General features: G+C 42.0%; 1 protein-coding gene across 1 annotated transcript in view; it reads left to right on the top strand.

The window, feature by feature from the left end:
- The window catches only part of EEPD1 (endonuclease/exonuclease/phosphatase family domain containing 1), an 85,364-nt gene extending 64,984 nt beyond the window's left edge, over positions 1 to 20,380 (top strand). Inside the window, exons 3-7 of the mRNA XM_007065886.4 lie at positions 5,218 to 5,328; positions 10,645 to 10,779; positions 12,252 to 12,384; positions 19,340 to 19,534; positions 19,785 to 20,380. Of these exons, the coding sequence (XP_007065948.2) occupies positions 5,218 to 5,328; positions 10,645 to 10,779; positions 12,252 to 12,384; positions 19,340 to 19,534; positions 19,785 to 19,984 (774 nt within the window). The 3' untranslated portion in view covers positions 19,985 to 20,380. The remainder of the gene's footprint in view (positions 1 to 5,217; positions 5,329 to 10,644; positions 10,780 to 12,251; positions 12,385 to 19,339; positions 19,535 to 19,784) is intronic.
- Positions 20,381 to 21,362: the final 982 nt, after the last annotated feature.

The following is a 21,362-nucleotide window of genomic DNA, read 5'->3' as shown; positions in this document are numbered from 1 at the left end:
TCACCTACTGGGTGGGCCCTGCGGGCAAGAAAGGCAGCCGAATACCTATTTTCCCCTGGTTCATGGATCACCTTGGGGCTTAGGCAGGAGATATGCTTCTGGACACCTAGGGGGAGGTAGCAGTACACATGCCCAGAGGCAAAAACTTAGGCACCTGGAGAACTGTTACTGTAAATACCTAGGTCCCAAGTGAGTTTAGGGACCTACAGGGTTAGGCAACATCCAAGTGGGAATTGTGTGACTCATAGTGCGTCTAGGTCTGGGGGTGAGGCGCTTATGTACCTTTGTGGAGCTGCGCCTCGGGACCTAATTTTAGGCCCTGGCTTCCACTTCTCCCCAAACACATGCATGCTCACTTGAACAATTCAAATAGCTGTGTACCTGCTAATATTACAATTTGCATCCAAGACAAGTGGGTTTTGCAGATGCAAATTCTTAACACTTATGTGGTCACAGTTGTTATAGTTGTTAAAGTGCGCTCGCAGGTATTCACAGGTGCAAAGTGAGGATGGGTGTGTGGAGTGGGTGAAGTCTGGAAATTCACAATACAAGACTGGTTAGAGGCCCAGCTGAATGTCTAGTGCGGAACTGCTCTGTCTCAGTTCCACAGTCTGTGAAAGGGTTCTTTGGTGCATGAATTAGTTAATGTTTATGAAGTACTTTGAAGATGAAAAGAGCTATTTAAGGGCTAAGTATTATTAGTTATTTAGTATTAGGAGAAAGAAAGAAAGAAGCAGACATAAGAAGCCTATCCAAAGCTACAGACCCAATTCAAACTAAAGAGCAGAGAATAGGAGGGTCAAACTGACATGGCAAAGCAGGTAGAAAGGCAAAATGAGGCAGAGTCAAAGTTCACATAAGGTTTTGTTTTGTTTTGTTTTTGGTGGTGATCTCGCTTTCATCATATTTGTTCTTTAAACTTTCTTTCATTCTTGCATTTTTCTCTGAACTTGTATAACTCAGCTCCTGTAGCCCACAAGGCTGTTGGTATTTCACTTTAATCTCATTATACAACTAAATCAAGAATGAAAGGTAGAAAGCTTTTTTCCAAAACATACCTATTCATGTGTCTGTGATTAGAAACTGATTTCATGTGGTTTTCCGCTCTCTTTTGTAAATAGCTAATAATTAGTTGTTAGTTAGGCCCAAAGAATGTCTCCAAGTTTTATCTTCCTTTATGCAATATCAATATTTAAATATTAGTTAAAAACCATTAAATGATCATTAATAAAGTCTTCCTGAAAAGGACTAATTGAATAGCCATTTATAAAACACAATACTTCAGCAAATGATTCCTAATTATATCCATGTTTGTATGGTTCCCATCAATGCCATATGTGAGTACCTCCCAAACACTCATGTATTTATCCACCCAAACACTGTGATATTAATCCCGTTTTACGGAGCGGAAATTGATATGCATAGGGAGAAAGTAACTTGCCCAGGTTTCAATATGTAGAGAGAAATTTAATCCAGATGTGTTGAGTCCCCATCAGTAGTTTAGCCACGAGGCCCATTCCTTTCATCCAGCAGGTGTACGGTTTGGTTATAGAATAAGCAAGATGACATTCAAAGGTATGCTGCTCCTGTGCCCGCATCTTGTACAGTGTCTTGTGCCTAGGCAAAATGAATGTAAAATGCTGTCAGTCTGCATACGGGAATGGAGAATTCTGATTTGGTTGCATTTTACATCCACTTTATACTTACTTTGCACTAGTGTAAATGACTGCACAAGGTGTAGGGCAATGGAGAATCACTGAGGCCCATAGTGTTTGGCCATTTATCTAGCTGACCAGTTGGACAAAAAAGCAAAAGAAAACCCTACCTCTTTTTTCCTCATCACAAAAGTTTTCTAGCAACCTCATGTTCTATTCCCCTGGAGAATCAATGTCAAATCAGGACACTCGTAACTGAAGGTGTGAAAAAAAATATTTCAAGAAAGGGAGAACCTTAAACCACCTTCTCTCCTCCCAATTGTCTAGATCACAGGCTCAGTTGTGGCACACTAGCCCTACCTGTATCCTTCACATCATTCTTTTTTCTTGGATTCCAATATAGCTCAGATGAGAACTACAAATGTCTTGCTCTGATTAGATATTCTTGTTGGGAGCAGATTTAAACTCCACTCCTGAATGGGAACAGTTGAGAAGTGAATAGGATTTGAACACAAAGTTTAAGCTGGAGTCGCTATTAAGTTTAGCTTGATAGTGGCTCCAGGGGCAACAGGAAATGTAGCAACAGAAGGAGAGGCAGGGAAGGGGAAATGGAGGAAGAAACCTGGGGAAGGATAAATTAGAGACTGAATTAGGAGAGAGTTATCTCTGGGTGGCTTTATGAAACTATGTTCATCCTTCCTTTTTGTTGTATCTTCTAAATCTTTAAGCCTATCTGAAATAAAAATCTCGTGTTTCAGGGTGGAAGCTGATTGCCAGAAGCATCAGGAAGAGAATTATTTTCCATAGACAGAATTGCACAATTAACAAAGCATATTTTAGGTCTCTCTTGTTTACCTTCCTCTGAAGCACACAGCACAGTACTGGCTGCTGCAGGAGGCAGGATATCGAATTTGATGGTTTGTTCATGCATAGCACATCCTGTGTCCTTGCCTAACATGGTAAAACATTTAATTGATTGGTCAAGCTCTCCTTTTCAGATACCAGAACCACAACAAGGCTTCACAGCCCTCGGACTTCATGGACTTCAAGTGTCTCTCCCCATATCTCTCAACCCCGCAGAAATAAAATCAGCTCTGCCTCTGCTAATGTGGTCTTCTTAAAATATCTGGAATCACTGGCACTTGATGATATAGGTTTAATTTGTATTTCCTGTGCCCCTCCTTCTAAATGTATTGATTTGCTACCATTTTACAATTATCTCTACACTTCAGAAAACACATCTCTAGAGATTAGCCACCTGTTTCCCCCTCACTGCCCTGCTTTCCTCCCCGCAAAAAATAAAACTATTAAAACTATTATCCATCAAGCAAATTTAAAAAAATCTATAGAAAAATGCATATGCAAAGGCATCTTTAAAAAAAATATTTATTCCCTACCTTTTTTTTTTTTTTAAAGTGGAAGCAAGGTCAGCATTGCTTTAGTAAAGTATGTTGCTGTTTACATTTACTGTAGTGCCCTTTTGGTTCCAAAGCCTCTATGGGAATTTAGCAAACTGGACAGTTAATTGCTTCGAGCACCTTTTTAAAGTTCACACTAAATACTACCTGGAAGTGTGTTGTGCTATGTTAATGGGCTTCCAGCAGAAGTCTCTTGAAATATTTTTTTTTCCTTTTCAACCTGCATTATGATTTTGTGTCTGAAATTTAAGGATCCTTCCAAAGTGGAAGCACGTGCTAACAACAGATAACATAATCTGCACACTACTTTATAAAAACCCCAAGCTTTTTTTTCTTGGTCATTTGTGGTTTCCATATGGCTTGGTGAGTAGCACACCCTTTTCTGAGACCGAAGGTCTTTCTTCACCTCAAACAAGCCGTGGGCTCAGACTCGTTCCCCGTGCTGATACTGCAGTGCCGTTTTAGGCAGGTTGTACGGCATTAGAGATGCGGTTCTTTGGAGAAGATAAACCAAAGTCCCTCTCTGTCTGTTTCTGATAAGAATGGAAGTTAACCCTGGCATCCTGTGAGACAGGTTCTGAGGCCTGTGTATGAGTCACCAAAGTGTGAATAACGGTGCTGTATTAATAAACATAATTACCATGTTGTCACTTTTAGCTCTTTATACGGATCGGTTATTCTTGTTGGTCAACAGGAACAAAAATTGAATATTTGCATCTGCAATAATGACAGCTTAGGTTAAATATTAGGAAAACTTGCAAAGGAGCAAGCTGTCAAGGGTAGTTGCACAATCACTATTACTGAGTACATTCAAGGTTATGCTCAATATGCATCCATGGGTTCAGAAAATAAAACACATCCTAGTATAGTGTGGTGGATGGAGTATTCCACTGCTGACCCCCTTGACTTCCCTTCCAAATTTAATAATCCTGGTTTACTATAACTTTGGGAAATCTGGATTCTGAAAGGTGCTATAGAAGAAAAACAAATTCTGTCCTATTGCTCTTTTTATAAGGAATTTGTTTTTATGAGGAATTTATTTTTATGAGCCCAAGGCATCCTTTTGATCAAGAGTTGTGTATTAATGTTTCTTGCCCATCTAAAGGACTCTCTCAAAATGTATTTATCACAGATCTAATTTAAATTAGAGAATGGATAAGGGATGAGGGGCTTTTTCATGTAGACCAAGCACTTATCTGTATATTCATATTGTAAAAAGTGAAGCCTAATGTACTTTGATATTGGATTTTGTGGGCAGGACAGTATGAATTGAGAAATCCCCTTCTCACATGAGCACAAAGATGACCTAAAGCAAGCAAGCTGAGAGAATTTCAGAGTTTGTGTGCCTCCTCTGCTGGAAAAGGAGCACCAGTCAAGATCAGCTGATTCAGAGCAAGTTTTCAAATCCCTCTGATTACGTCCCAAATGTATTGGTCCTTTCGAGGAAGAACTGGGTGATCTTTTGCTCCATCCACTTCATCTGAGCACACTTAAATCGTAGCATTGTCAGATCAATTTAGTGGAACCAAAATCTTTGTACTAGTTGAATGCAAGTGCTCTTTTGAATAATGGATATTTTATTTTTTAATTGATATTGTCAGATTCTGACCTGCTGTTCCAGACCCTTGCAGCATAAAGATAGATGAATTCCTTGTTTAGATTTATAATAAGAACTCTTATCGCCAACAGTGTTTTTGTTTTATGATTTAAATTATTGAAAAAATCATTTAGATAAATTCATCCTTGGTGCAAATTCATCCTTGGTGCAAGTTAGTGCAGAATTTGGCTCGGTGTTCCTTTTATGCAAACTGTCACCGAGGTTAACGTTTCAGAGTTTATGTACTAGTGACGTGCGCTTGTTCTCTCTATGTTAACAAGCCTTCCTTTCCACGTCTTGTTCAAGCTGTTGCTGTATCAAAATCCAGGGGCCAGATCCAGAGTTGGTATAAATTGACATCACTCCATTTAAGTCAAGGTAGTTTTACACCAGCTGAGGAGCTGGCCTCACATCCATAGGTGGTGTGTGTTTAATATTTCAGTAGAGGTTATAATCTGTCATCTCCACTATGTCTATTATTAATACTGCTTTACTCTTGTATGAGGGAAAAAAAACTCTCTACAAAGCTTTTTCTTTTCCTTTGCAGTTTTGTATGGAGTTGAACCAGCCGACTCTGCCAAATATCCGCAAATGGAAGGGCCCTAGAGGATGCTGGAAGGGTGTTGTTTCCGAGAAACCTTCAGGCAAGCTACATAAGGTACATTAATCCCCAAAGCTTGACCTTTTACTTCATTTTCTTTTGCTCTAGCCAAGGACATATTTTTAATTTGGGCCAAAGCATTCAGCAGTTTTTTTTTGGCGGGGGTGGGAGGCAAGGTTTGCAATTCTCTTCTATTTTGAGCTGACTCTTCTTGTGGTATTTGATTTTACTTTTGTTACTGATTTTTCAAAGAGTGATTTTTTTCTTTCTGTGTAGCCAGGAAGCAAGGAAAAAGTATATATTTAAAAAAGAAGAGTGTGTGGCAAAGGCCACACAATAGGATAAGAAAATAGTCCTGCATTCTGCATGCTGACACACTGACGTACTTCCCAAGTACTAGTCTGCTAGTCAGCTAACCTTGTTCCATGATAAAATGTTGGCTGGAAGTTGGTAATGTTTCCAGTTTTCTTAGTTTGCAAATTAAGATCTCACAGGGACTCTCTTCAGTGCTCTTTTGTCATCTGGAAAAGTAGCTTACCTTCTATGTCCCATCAACTGTATCTTGCATATATTTAAAGTACACTGTGGGCACTATTAAAAAATAAACACAGTACTGCAGTGTTACTTTTACTGCAGCACTTCCTATATTAAGAGTGTATATTGCAGCAAAGTATTTATCCTGTAATGTAATAACAATTATTTATTGGCACCCACCGCTGTTGACAATATACAAAATATATTTACACTGAGCTAGATTCTGCCAGCCTTCCAGAGGATAAGTAGTGCCTTACTCTTCGAGTAGCTGTCTTATTTATTCCAGTGAGACTACCTGAGGAGTAAAGTACTCTTCATCATGCCAGGATTTGGTCTGTTGTTATTAAATATGGTAATTTGCATGGCACTTATAATTGTATAGTTGGGTATTCTGCACACCTCATGTCATGAAGATGAGACATGTCCCCATGGAAGGAAATGAATTGTTTGTGGTTGTGCAAGGGGATTATTTTCAGTCTATTCTGGGTATTGTTTTTATGAAACAGATGGTAACGGTTGTGTCCCATTAAATACCTCATCACAGTACTGAAAAAAGAACCCACAGCTTCATTTTTCTCCTGCACATATGAATCATGTTACTATTCAAGTTTGTTCATGGCTTGTTGTGACAGTTGTTGGGTGCTGTCATGGTTTTGAAGTGGAAGCTAAAGGAAAAAAAGCATTTCCTTTACAAATTAGGTACAGCTACTGGGACTAATCGAAAAGCCACACAAGCATCATAAGAAATGTATTCTAGCAATCACTGGAAACACATTGATGATTTGAATACTTTTTAGTAGGGCTGTCAAGCAATTTCAAAATTAAGCGTGATTAATCACACTGTTAATAATAGAATACTATTTATTTAAATATATTTGGATGTTTTCTGTATTTTCAAATATATTGATTTCAGTTACAACGTAGAATACAAACTGTAAAGTGCTCACTTTACATTTATTTTTTATTACAAATATTTGCACTGTAAAAACAAAAGAAATTGTATTTTTCAAATCACCTCATACAAGTACTGTAGTGAAATCTCTAGGATGAAAGTTGAACTTACAAATGTAGAATTATGTACAAAAAAACCCTGCATTCAAAAATAAAACAATGTTAAACTTTAGAGCCTACAAGTCCACTCAGTCCTACTTCTTGTTCAGCCAATTGCTCAGACAAGCAAGTTTGTTTACATTTTCAGGCGATAATGCTGCCTGCTTCTTGTTTACAATGTCACCTGAAAGTGAGACCAGGCCTCTGCATGGCACTGTTGTAGCCAATGTCACAAGATACAATGTCCCTTCATGCTTCAACCACCATTCCAGAGGACTTGACCGTGCTGATGATGGGTTCTGCTCAATAACGATTCAAATAGTGCGGACCGACGCATGTTCATTTTCATCATCTGAGTCAGATGCCACCAGCAGAAAGTTGATTTTCTTTTTTGGTGGTTCGGGGTCTGTAGTTTCCACTTCGTAGTGTGCTCTTCTAAGACTTCTGAAAGCATGCTCCGCACTTCATCCCTCTCAGACTGGGGTCGAGTGCTGTAGCTATCCTTAGAAATCTCACATCGGTACCTTCTTTGTGTTTTGTCAAATCTGCAGCGAAAGTGTTCTTAAAACGAACGTGCGCTGGGTCATCATCCGAGACTGCTATAACATGAAATATATGGCAGAATGCAGGTAAAACAGAGCAGGAGACATACAATTCTCCTCCAAGGAGTTCAGTTACGAATTTAATTAACGCATTATTTTTTTAACGAGTATCATCAGTATAGAAGCATGTCCTCTGGAATGGTGGCTGAAGCATGAAGGGGCATATGTCTGTTAAGCATATCTGGCACGTAAATAACTTGCAATGCCGGCTATAAAAGTACCATGTGAATGCCTGTTCTCATTTTGAGTTGACATAAATAAGAGGCGGGCAGCATTATCTCCTGTAAGTGTAAACAAACTTGTTTGTCTTAGAGATTGGCTGAAGAAGAAGTAGGACTGAGTGGACTTGTAGGCTGTAAAGTTTTACATTGTTTTGTTTTTGAGTGCAGTTATGTAACCAAAAAAAATCTAGATTTGTAAATTGCACTTTCACAATAAAGAGATTGCACTTCAGTGCTTGTCTGAGGTGAATTAAAAATACTATTTCTTTTGTTTATCATTTTTACAGTGAAATATTTGTAATCAAAATAATATAAAGTGAGCAGTGTACACTTTGTTTTGTGTTGTAACTGAAATCAATATATTTGAAAATGTAGAAGAACATCCAAAAATATTTAATAAATTTCAATTCGTAATCTATTGTTTAACACCACAATTCAAACTGCGATTAATTAATAAATTGCAATAAATTGACAGCCTTACTGTTTAAGTTTTAATGTGAATATGTGACAGTACCTCATTGGGTGCACAATGAGCTAATCTATTTCAAGGCATTTTTAATCCTTGGTTGGAAAATGCCATTTCTACTCTCTGTTACTAGATTCACCACAGCATTTGATGGCTGGGGTATAGGAAACCAGAGTTATGCAAGCATTCGTTTGCTTGTTTTAAGAACACCATTTAGATGCACCTGAGAGAAAGCATGGTCTTGTTAATACACTCTGCTGTGACTCAGGACAACTGGGTTCATTTCCCAGTTTTGTGAGACTTCCTTTGTGACCTTAGCCAGGTGAAGGCGACTTACTCTATGTGCCTCAGCTCCCTTTCTGTAAAATGGGGCGGCGGGGGAAGGAATAATTACTCTTTCTCCCCAGCCTCTGACTATGTGTCTGTGGATCTAGCACAATAGAACCCTGAACTCCTGGCACTAATTATAATAATTATAATTAATAATGTGTAGGATAAAGTGCAGTTGGTGATTGAGTCAAGGAGGTCTCTGACTTTTACTGGTGTTATGAACCATTAAAATCTAGCTCAGAGTGGATTAGTTAGATCATTTACGATTTCTAAGAATTATACTCGAGAGCCTCCATCCTGCTAAGGGACCTACAAGCAGGGTCCTTGCTCCTGCACAGAATCCCATTAGCTTTGATGGGACTCCCATCCCTATGATGGGATGCTGATCCCCTTTGCGGCATTGGGGTCTATTGTAACATCTTAAAAATTAGACCAATTGAATACGAAATATAGAAGTGGTGTAAAGTTCCCCCCGTTACACTTCCAAAAAATTACATATTCACTGTCTTTCTGTATTCCTGGGCCCAGTCCAGAAATCTTGTCTCTGCTTTTACTTGTGTCAAACTCATACTGAAGTTTTAACTGAGTGACTGATGAATAACCATGAAGAAGCCTGTTTCACAGGTACAGAGAAGTTAAATGACCTGCACAAATCACAGGGGAAGTCTGTGCCCAAACTAGGAGTAAAAACTGTATCCGCTGACTTCTGCTGTGATGTGCTTTATCAAGAAGCAAATCTGACTATGCTGCTGAGCCACTAGCTATGCCAAGACATACAGCCTACGTCTTAGCTTATTTAGTGGCTCAGGAGCATAGTCAGATTTGAGCAGTCAGCACACACAATACAATACCATAGCCTAGCCATACGTTGTGTGGTATCTTTAGCACAAACTGCATCCCAAGACATTTTACAGTGATTAATAATACAAGATGGTGGATGGGGAGACCCATGCTCCCACACAACCCTTTCATTTGACAGAGGCACCGTCCCTTGCATTTGGTTTCTCAGCCCCTCCAAATGTTGATTTCTGGCTGTGAGTGTAATGAGGTAGTCTGGAGCCAGGGAATGGAGAGAACAGGGGAGAGCTGTTTTTTCCATCCTCATATTACTTGTTAATATGGAACAATAGTTTTGTGCCAGATGAAATAGTTGTGGTACTGTTTTAAAGTTTTATGCAGTCTTTAACTGAGCTAGCAAAGAATTTGAGTTCATCCTAATGTCATCTTACAAAGCCTATGGAAATACAGCACAGTGGATGCTGCTTTTTTATTGCAGCAGGGAATGGAAAGCCATTTCTACTACTGGTTTTAGCTATGATTCATTTGGAGGGAGGTGTTTAAAAAAGGTCAAGTAGAGGCAGAAGGGTATGTGTGTGTGAGAGAGCAAGAGCGAGAAAGACAGACAGACAGTAGTGACCCCAGCAAGAGCTCCTGGAGATATTATATCTAGATCAGAGTGATTTCCTAGGATACAGAGAGAACCGATCTCAGAGCAGCCCATACTATACCCTTTGAAAGGATGCATCTTACACTGCACCAGCCCATACCGCATGCAGCCATTTTACCAGTGGAATAGTTGAGGAGGTTTATTAAATTCAGAGACTGTTGACTAAATTTAGCAGTGCTGTAAGTTACATAGGCCTCAGTTGTCCAGAAGACAGATATAAGTGGCTGTAAGTAGTGCAAAGCTGTGTAAATTGAGCCCTTGGTGCAAGCAGTTTTCGTTGAGGTCAGTGGAAGTTGTGGCTGAAGTGCCTTGCCACATCTGGGCTAAATTTGGCCATGGAGCATTCTTTTTAGGGTGTTGTGGGCATAAATTCAAGTGAATGGGTAGAGGAGCTGTTTTACTCTCACATTCTACTGTTTGTAGCTTTGCTCTTCCTCCTCCTCCTCCTCGCCTGGCATGTGTGGTAAATTAAACTCATTCTGTGCCTCCACTGGATGCTAAATCAGCACAAGTTGCCCCACATTGCCATGTGTCTCATGTTTTCTGAACAGCTTACGCCACCGTTGATGATACTACTGACCTTGGACCCCAGACGCTGGTGGGAGTGATATGCTCCAGGCTGCGTTGGGCTGAGTGTAGCCCTTTGTATGAGTTGTGGAATGATGATGGGAACTGTGTCACGTTTCAGCTTTTGTTACCAGCTTTTTCCCTTTTTAATTGTAGGGTGTCGAATATTCTGGCTTCCTCTGGGACACGACGGCTGGCATCGAGCTGAAGGATGCGTCCTCCCAGGAGAGCGCCCACACTAATGGCAATGGGAAACACGCCTACCCTCCCCCTTACCTTGCACATTTCAAGGTGGTGGCATCGTGTTGAGTTTGCCTTTTTAATTATGCTTCTGTAAAAACGTTTTAGATAGAAAATCTAAAGGAGCAACATTTCCTTTCTAATGACTAAAAGTTGCCTGGCCTTTAATGGAGGCCAATACATTGACCTGTTATATCATAAGCAAAGCAGCTTGGCTATACTCTGACTGCGATAAGGCATTAGCAGGCTTTATCCCTCTGTACTGAAGAAGTGAGAGTGAAGGCCCTTCTGCTCTCATGGACAGGGGATAAATAACAATCAGCAGATCTCAGCAGCATGGACGATGGTGTAGAATAGGGCATGCTGACTCTCTGCTATGCTCCACTTCTTTATCAACCCAGGGGGAGCACCTCCACTCCCACTCCACAGGCTATGCATGGTAGGAAGGGAAGGTATGGGGGGGGGGCCTCTATATGTGTCATTGTCCCCTTTAAACTCCATGGGAACTGTTGATATAAATCCATGCTAATCTTGTTCCACCTTCACCAAATGAACCCCTTTGAGCGTGGGGCAGGTCCAATAGAAATGACCACAGGACCAGTACAATTATGCCATAAACTCTGGGAGGAGGATGGGAAGCAATGCGGAAGCACAGGGGCTCCAGTAGCCTTGAGATCTGCCGGCTGAGCTCCCCGATGCCTTCAGGGGGCGGGACAGGCTCAAATCTTTCCCTTGGTTGAGAAATGTAAACTCAGTTCCACCAGTGAGACCTCACAAAGTTTCTAAGCTCTTTCACTGGGACAGCCCCTTTAGGCATGTCAACAAACTCTAGAAACGTTGTCTGTCTGAAATGGGGTACTTTCCTGTGTGCCTGTATGTGTGTGAACATAGGAGACCAAGTGTCAACTTGATGCACCTGCCTTCGCATAAAATAAACTGGGCTACAGAGGGATCATGGTTTGTGACTATGATGCCTTTGATAATATTTGAATTGATTTCTAGTATGTACAAAAAAGGTCAAAGTTAGGGATACTGCTGCTTGCTTTTTACACACACCAGATGGTGATCTAAGTACCAGCTGCTAAGTATGTGTGCGCTGGGCAAAGAGACCAGTGAACGGTTTTCATGAAGGAGTTGTGTTCCCTGTTTGGTCTCTGTGACATTTTAGTACTGGTCACAATATGGGATAATTAATATGTGTAATAACTGAACAAAGTTGGCGTTATGTGTATTTTCAGTAGTAACGTGTGTTGTGTTGGTACACAAAGTAAAGGAGCTTATTGCTTATGAAAAGCTGCTTGCTTCCCCAGGCCTGAAAGGATAGAACTATATTGCAGCTAGAGCTGCAGAATGTCTGCCCTGGACTTTTCAAAGAAAACAAAAAAATAAATCACACCCTCATCCTGGTGACCAGTCCCAAATGCTAAATACGTGTGCTCTAGGTGTGAGTGACAGCATGAAAAGCTTATGCCTTTGTGAACTATCCTGAACCTGTCTTTATTATGTTTTTTGCTCCTTTTTAGGTTGGAATGAATGATCTAACACTGGTTAACCTTCATCTGGCCCTGGCACCCTCAGCAGGAGAGAATACAGAGAAGAATCATGATAGCCACAAATTAGCAACCTTTGCACAGACTCTGCAAGAAACACTGAAAGGTATGACTATGACATTATTTTTCTCCAAAGATATGGGCATAGGTCAGCTTGTTTAATATAACTAATCTAAAACTAAGGTCCACAAACACCCACAACAACTTTATATTCTCACCATCCCTATTTCAGTTTAAAAGTTCTAAGCTATTTCCATCCCAGGAGTTTCTCAGTGTGTTTTTCTCTGTTTTTTGTCTGACTTTTAAGGCATAAGCTCCTTGGTACCAGGTCTATCTTACTGTGCTGGGCACATTGTTGATCCTGAACAATTAACATGGGGCCTGATTCACTTTGCACTGGTTTGCCACTGATTTATATAGAATTACTCCTGATTGTACACCAGTGTAAAATCCCAGTTCAGCAAAGCACTACTGATGTCAATGGAATACTCACATGCTTAAAGTTAAACACATGCTTATGTGCTTTGCTGAAATGGGGCTTATGTGAGATCAGAATCAGGACTAGTGATTTTTCATGCAGAAATTGTTTGTATGCATTAACTTCAGAGTATTTTTGTAACTAATTTGGAAAAAAAACAGTGCATCTTTGAAATCATTTGATGCACATTTAAAAAGAAGAAGAAAGCCAAATCCTACTTCGTTATAAATTGTTGTAAATTCAGAGTAATTCAACTGACAGCATGTAAATCAGAGTAGACTTTGGCACTGAATATGTAATTTAATAAAGGGAAGCTTGACTCTGTCCCACTTCTGACAACCTGCCTGCTTCCTGTCCAGGTACTTGTAGGTTGGGCTCAAACAGTTTCTTATGAGGCTAAGCAGTGATTTTCCAGTACTTATCATTTTTGATATTAGGGCTCTTCATAGGGATAGGAAAAGTGAGCATGTTGTTTGCTGTTTAACAAAGACCAAACAGTTACAAAGTTAGGTATGGAATACTTGTGGCACCTTAGAGACTAACCAATTTATTTGAGCATAACCTTCCGTGAGCTACAGCTCACTTCATCGGATGCATCCGATGAAGTGAGCTGAAGCTCACGAAAGCTTATGCTCAAATAAATTGGTTAGTCTCTAAGGTGCCACAAGTACTCCTTTTCTTTTTGCGAATACAGACTAACACAGCTGCTACTCTGAAACCTGTCAAAGTTAGGTATGTGATGATTTTCAGTTTGGCCCAGTTTGTCAAGGTCAGCCGCTTGAAAAGTTCAGAATCTATACCAATCTCCTATTCCAGGAGAGGTGTGGGCAGTTTTTATGCACACTCTCTTGTTTTCCTTTGAGCTGCAAGATGTCAGTCAAGGCTGTTTTTAAGTCGTACTGTGTTAAGTATTTGTTCACATAACTTGAAATTTGAAAGGATTCTTTTAAAAAATGGATCGTTTATGTAACCCATATGGGCCAAATTCAGACCTGGCATAAGGAGATGCAGGTTTATAGAAGCCAATAGAGTTGCACCCACTTACTCTGGGTCTGAATTTAGGTTTACTTCTTTAGAGTTTCATTTTAGTTCTGTTTTCATTTATTTTAACCAGGCTTTAATATAAAAATGGCCATGCTGTGTCAGACCAATGGTCCTTGTGGTTTGGAACTTTACAGAGGCATGGTACTGTTGGGTTGTGTTCAGTTTTTCACCTAAAGCAGGAATTCAGACTCTTCGTCTTGTGTGAAGACTACCATGTATCTTCTCCAAACGAAGATGTGTTCAGTCCCACTGAAGTCAATGAGATGATTCGTACTTAAAGTTATGCATGTGCTCAATTTTCTTCCTTAATTAGGCCATAATATGTGGATAGTAAAGACAGAATTTCACCAGGATACTCAAGTGTGTCACTTAGTTTATGAGTTAAAATGAAGTAAAGTGGAACTTTAAGGAAAACTTTTCTGCTTTCAGACTCCTTTTGTGAACAAATGGCAGGTTTATTGTCTTGCACACATGGGAAGTGGCACCTGTACATTGGAGGAAACTAGTTATTAAGCATAGCTCCCTCATGGAGCACCCTGGGTCCTCAAGAGCAATAGAGTCTCCTTGTTCCTCCCTCATCAGTGGCCCTGTGGTCTGAGGCCAGTGAGCCCTGGATTCTTAATGCTCTTCCCTCCGGAAGCGATTGAGAGGCTGTCTCTCCTACAGCTGCTAGGAGCTGACCCCATGCAGCCAACTCCCTTTTTTTCCTCTCAAACATTGTGCCTGTCTGGGTTCAATGCACAAGTCTGTGTGGTCCCACCCATATTCAAGCCATCCTGGGCCAGCAGCTGATTGTCCTAATATGTCAGTCAGGCTCCAGGCCCAATAACTCCTCCTCCCCCTGGCTGGCCAAGCCCCCACAGGCTGTCCATGTATTGAGTGCCCAGTTTAGACAGATCTTTGAGGTTCTGGGAGGGTCCTTCTTTCTGGAACCTTCTCATAGGTTCCCTGCTCTGTGTCATGCCCTTCTCATGATTAGGCCATCACTTCCTTCAAGAGTAGGTCAGGTCTTACCGCAGCACATGATGGAAATTCCATTTCATTGCTATGGGACTGATCCAAAGCCCATTGAGGTCAATGGTAAGCTTACAATTGAGTTACGTGGACTTTGGATCAGGCCCTGTGAGACTGCTGGAAGGAAATGAGGGCTTCACAATTCTCTGAGAGAAAACAGTGTTCAACACTGCTCATTACCTAGTAGGAGATGGTGATTTACCTTTCTTTGACTATCGTTCCAAGGGATCTAGACATGCCTTCACTAATCACTTTGGTATACAGATGATCAAATAAAGAGATTGAGGAGGGGAGTAGAGCATTGGTAAGCGTCGTCTTGCCCCGAATCTGCAACATACAGAGGTTTTTTGCATTTCAGTACGGTGGCTGTTGGGTAGGCTAAGAAAGTATTGTTCTCCACTGCCATAAAGTCAACCAAGTATAGATCAGAGAAACTGTTCCGAGTAGTGTACAACTTAGAGCAGGGGTGGGCACGCTTTTTGGCCCAAGGGCTACATCGGGGTGCGAAACTGTATGGAGGGTCGGGTAGGGAAGGCTGTGCCCCCCAAACAGCCTGGCCCCCGCCCCCTATCGCCCCCTCCTTCTTCCCGCCCCCTGACTGCTTCCCTCAGAACCCCCGACCCATCCAACCACCCCCACTCCTTGACTGACCGCTCCCAGGACCTCCTGCCCCAATCCGCCCCCTCCCCGGGACCCCACCCGCTATCCAACCCCCCTGCTCCCTGTCCCCTGACTGCCCTCCCGACACGTAGCCACACCTCCGCCCCCTGATAGGCCCTCCTGGGACTCCCAGGCCCTATCCAATGCCCCCTGTTCCCCGACCCCTGACCGCTCCCCCTCGAACCTGTGCCCCATCCATCCGCCCCCGATCCCTGTCTCCTGACTGCCCCCCCCCCCGCAACTCCCTACCCCTTATCCAACACCCCCCCGGCTGCCCCTGCCCCCTTACCATGCCGCTCAGAGCAGCAGGACCTTGCAGCCCCGCTGCCCAGATGGAGCCAGCTGCGCTGTCTGCAGGGCGAGCTTAGGCTGCGGGGGAGGGGCTGGGGGCTAGCTTCCACGGCCAGGAGCTCAAGGGCCAGGCAAGGACGGACTCACGGGCCGGATATGGCCTGCGGGCCGTAGTTTGCCCACCTCTGACTTAGTGAATATGCTTTGTCTCTGTTTGGAAATAGAACATAGTGGAATCTTTCTCACTCTGAAGATTTTTCCATCTATTTAATTAAGATCACTTTGATCTGAATGATTCTGGCTATGGTAACATGAGAACCCACAAGACTGGACAAGCATGCCATCATCTCAAAGCTGAGTGCCACCTGATCTTGCCAGCTGAGATTCTGGAAGCGCAAAGCTCTGACTTGTGAGAGAGACCTTTGTTACTCACAAATGGTGAAAACTGGGCCAGTGAGGGGCTGTTTGGAGTCAATTTTTTATGAAGATTACTAATACCTCCTTTTGGGTAGAAAAAAATGTACTAGGTTCTCTCAGCTGCTTTTGCTCAGGAAGCCATCACTTGACATTAGCAATCTTGCAAATTACAGCTTAGTCTCAAAACTTCTTTTCTTGAAGAGAGTGGTTAGGAAAGTTGCAGCAAGGTGCCTCTGGGATCCTTGTGCTCCTTTTCAGTCTAGTTTCCAGCAGGGATGTTGTGATTGCATTAGTTTTCTTGGCCAGTGACTTTGGCCAAAGGCTGCATCTCCACGTGGATTCTTTTAGCTATTTCAGCAATTTTTGATATCCTTGTCCAAGAGCAATTGTAGACCTAATATGGGGCTGGAGAGAGATGCTTTTGGTGGCTCGGTTCTTCCTTTCTAAAAGGGGAAGGATGGTCCAGCGATTAGAGGTAATTACCGTGCTCTGCCACCCACTTCACTGCAACATTGTAACATCATGACCCAATGTGATCTGATTCATTTCCCTGCTCTTACCAAGACTGGGATCTTAGTTGGTTGTGAGATGAACATGCAAAACTCAGGACTGATGGATACCATCCTGTGCAACTTAGTGCATGAAAAGTGGTACCCGACCAGATTGGATATAGGCTGCAAGGTGGGAATAATACCTTTTAAAAGGACGCCTTCAAGAATTTGTTTATAAGCTGTTAAAACGGTGTTTTCTATTTGTAGTAATGCGTTAGAAGCACGCAAATAAACCAATTACTTCCAGAGTGATTCTGACCTTATCCGTCAGGCAGGCATTGATTTTCCTCGTAATTCTAATGGAGCTGAAAATAGCATGATTGTTTCTTTTAAAAGGGGGAGCCACTGTCACAAACACTCTGCAGAGTAATTACTAAATATCATGTGGTTTGTACATACTCTTAGAAGACTGAAAATAATGGTGGTTTCTCTGTTTCATTATTTTTAATCAGGTAAAGGTTGGTCCTGCCACCCTTTGCTTCTTATGGGGCAGCTCGGTTTTGCAGTGGGGTATTTTTTCCCCTTCTAAAGCATAAGCAAAAAGATGAATGCAGTGTAGTTGTAGCTGTGTCAGTCCCAGGATATTAGAGAGACAAGGTCGGGGAGGCAGTATCTTATACTGGACCAACATCTGTTGGTGAGAGAGCTTGTCAAATTCTTGTCTCACCAACAGAAGTTGGTCCAGTAAGTAAAAAGATAGCAGGGAAGAGATGAACAGTGTTTGTTGTTTAACTTAAGCTCCCTCTGCTGGCTGACTGCCTCTACAGCAACAGAACATAATTGTAACCAGTTAGACCAGGACCTTCCGACCTAGGGGAGAGTTCAGCCTACTGGTTAGAGCTGGATCTAGGGTGGGCACAGTCCAGGAAACAAGCCAAGGGTGAGTACTGGAGGGACAGAAGCCAAATGCCAGAGCCTGAGGGTAAACCACAGTTTGTAAGCCAGAGGCAAGCCAAGGACCAGTACCAGAGAGACTGAAGCCGAATCCAGAACCAGAGGATCAATCAGAGCAGTAAGCTAGAGGGCAGCAGGGGCTGGAACAAGGTCAAGCACAGCTGCAGACATGGTGCACATTGAGCAGCTGCTGATCTGCTGTGGGAACCAGGCTTATAAGCAAGGTTGCTAAACCAGCAGCCAGTCGGGGCTGTGGACACTCTGTCAATCCCAAGGCAGTACAATGGGCTCACTGGTTGCCTAGCTGTGAAGTTAGTCAGGGAGCAGGCCAGTATCTGGACCTAGCTGATCTGGTCTGTGACAGTAACTGTAGGATGGTACATCAACAGCAGATATTTGAAATAAACTCATTCTCAAAGAGTGGTAAATTTTAACAAACACCCAGATACTTATAATCCATACGATATTCTCCATCAGATTTTCTGAGGTCCAAATTTTAGGCTATTTTAGCACATCTGTGTCCTTTTTTAGCAGTTTATTCATAGTAATTTATCAGGTCATAATGCAATGACTTCTTTGGTTGGATACCAGCATCATTGAGGTCATCACCACAACCCTGGGAGTGGTCTGAGTTAGGTACCAGAAGAGTCTTTTATCAAGGGGTGAAAGAGACACAAATATCTAAAGACTGGTTCTCTTCTTACACTAGCATACATCAAGGATATCTTCATTGGTAGCCTTGGAGCTACACTGGTGTCAAAGCAGCAGAATATTTCAGGAATGGGGATGAGGTTTAAAAATAAAATATTTGGAATCTAGACAATTTTCCACATATATTTAAGGTGAGATTTTTAAAGAAGCCTAAAGAAGTTGAGTGCGTAACATCCTTAGTTCCTTTCAAAGTCTCAACCTTAGACAAACTCTGAGGCATCTCAAAGTTCCACAAAATCAATTTAATCACATAGGCAAATAAATACAAGTTTCATTTCTTCTATAGATGTATAGAGTCCTGGATTGTGAATTGCAAGGGGCCATGACTGCTGCTTCTGCCGTCAGGTTCACAGGCTGCTAGACCTGATGGTTTTTTTAAATTTCCTAAATCTTCAATTTTAGAATGAGTGTCCTGCATTCTTGTGTTTTTCTGGCACTAATCCATCCTTGAGGAAGACACACCCTTCTTAGTATTTTCACAAGAATGTCTTAGTAGCAAAACTGTAAAAGGACAGCAGCAGAGCATATTTGGCCCAAAATGTAGATCTTGTTTAAAACAAAACAAGCAAACAAGCAAACAAAACCCTCCCACCTTTTACAACGCCTAAGATTCCTAAGATATAGAAGACCAGACTTACCACCACTTGGTGGTAGGGTCAGTCTGTCGTATACAAATGGATAGTTCCCCAGACATAGTTGTGATGAGGGAAATTCAAAAAGGAAACAAGCAGCATAAATTGTGCAATGTATATTGGATTTCCAGATTCTTTTTTTGGTTACAATTGTAGTAATCTGAGTGGCTATTAGTAAGATAGGTAAGCTAATGTGTTTGTTCACAATAGAAGATTTTTAACCATATCATGTCATGTTCAAAAAACAAACAGCCCTATGCAAAGTAAATTCAGTATCGCTACTCAGTGGTTGTATTTCTTTTCCCACATCCCATATTTAATCACTGATTTTTTTCCTCCATTCTTTTCTTGTCCTTTTAATTTTTCTAGGAGAAAAAGATTTGATCATCTTAGGCGATTTTAACCAAGCCCCAGACAGCAGTGACCTCGATCTTTTGAGAAAAGAAAAGTTCCATCACCTAGTCCCTGCAAATACATTTACAAACATCAGCACAAAGAATCCTCAGGGATCTAAGTCGCTGGATAACATCTGGATCAGTCGAAGCTTGAAAAAGGTCTTCACAGGTAAAATTTCTCTACCAGCGGGAACAATGTTTGAAAACACATTCTTTATATGACCCCTTCTAGGCTGGCATCTTGACTCACCCGTGGATAGTATTATCTCATCATCAGTCCCATTGATATCAGTCGGAGTGAGATTCCTCATGTGCATAAATGTTTGCAGAATTGGGCCCTTGGTCTTATATGGATTAAACTTCTTTCCTCTGGCCCCTTTCCGTACTAATCTTTGTCTCTGCAATTGTTCTTCATACAGGTCACTGGGCTGTTGTGAGAGAAGGCCTTACAAATATATGGATCCCTGATAACTGGTCCTGGGGAGGAGTGGCTTCAGAACACTGCCCTGTATTAGCTGAATTTTACATGGAAAAGGACTGGAACAGAAAAGAGGTGACCCGAAATGGAAACGGGGTGACCGTGGAACGCAGTGACTCACACATTAAACACGAACGATGATGAACTAGGGCGTGGCAGGGCCCAGTCAGAAGATCCCATTGCTTGAGGCTCAACTGTGAAGCAGAACTGCCTCCCCCCCATTTAGAGAGCATCAGCCTCTGCTTCTGATGATGTCTCTCCCCTACCGCACCTACCCCCACGCCTCCAGTGCCCCTTGTGGGTGTTGTAGGAGATCTCACTGCCGCAGAGCGATTTGTAACTTTTTACAGGCGCAATGGACGCTTACAAGCCTGGAGACTTGGAGGAGAATCATACAGAAAATAAAATGCACTTTTACTACGGCACATTATCTCTGTTAAAACCCAGCAGAACAGGGCTTTTGTTGTTGTTGATGTTTTTAATTGATTCCTTGTAAAGTGAAGCAATAATGGAGACCATAAAAAGAGACAAGAGACACGCCTTGGAAACTGTCAGTGATTTGTCGAGTATAGTTTAACACTTGCAAAAATTGTCATGATGTAACATTTCTTTCTGACCAATACATGATCTGACCTGAGGATTATATAGGGCTAGTTTGAGTCCTTTGATCTCAGAGAGGCAAACGTATTCCCCAGTTCTCCCATTGCTCTTGAAGGTGGAGAGTAATTTACTTCATCCTTTTTCAGACTCCAGCTAACTCCCCCCGTGCACCCAGCCAGCTACTCAAGCTGGCAGTGAGTGAGCAGAGCCAAGGCTGCTACTCCTCTCTGCCTCCTTGCTCACAGGGTGAAATATTAGAGAAGCAGCCCCTGCTTCCCACCCTGCAGATGGAGCTGTAATCTGAGTAACCCTGGTATGGCTGAGCAGAGAATTTGCGGTGGTCTTGGAGACAATCTAGTCCATAGTATTTATCCGTGAGTTAGCATTTTTAACAAACTGCTGTCTGCACAGTGCAGTGGTGCACATCAGTGGGGTGTGAATTCTAATGCTAACCAACATCATCAGCCAGGACTAAGTTAACGTGCACGAGGGAACTTTTAGTGCACCGCAGCAGGGTCTACGCAGGCCATGAGTATGCGACACTTTGGTGCACATTAGAGTTCACGCCCCACTGATATGCACTACCACACCAGGTAGGCAAGCCCTATTTTTGTTCTTTCCTGAAAGCTGAAGGAATACAGTCCTAGAGTCGTGAAGTTTAAAGCCAGAAGAAATCACAAGCTCATCTAGTCTGACCTATATATCACAGGCCACTAATATCACTCAGCACCTGCACACTAAACCCAACAACTGAAATTAGACCAAGTATTACAGCCCACTGGAGACTGGACTGTTATGGGCCACAGGCAGAGAACAGGAGGGACTGAGGTGCACCAATGCCCGAGGCCACCACAGTGGTAGGGAAATGATTAAATGAGATCTATCTGGACAATCCTTTCTTGAACAGGGTATGCCTGTG

This window comes from Chelonia mydas, chromosome 2 (assembly GCF_015237465.2).
Source record: "Chelonia mydas isolate rCheMyd1 chromosome 2, rCheMyd1.pri.v2, whole genome shotgun sequence".
In the NCBI taxonomy this organism is placed as follows: Eukaryota; Metazoa; Chordata; order Testudines; family Cheloniidae; genus Chelonia; species Chelonia mydas.
This window is presented reverse-complemented; position numbering and strand designations above follow the sequence as displayed.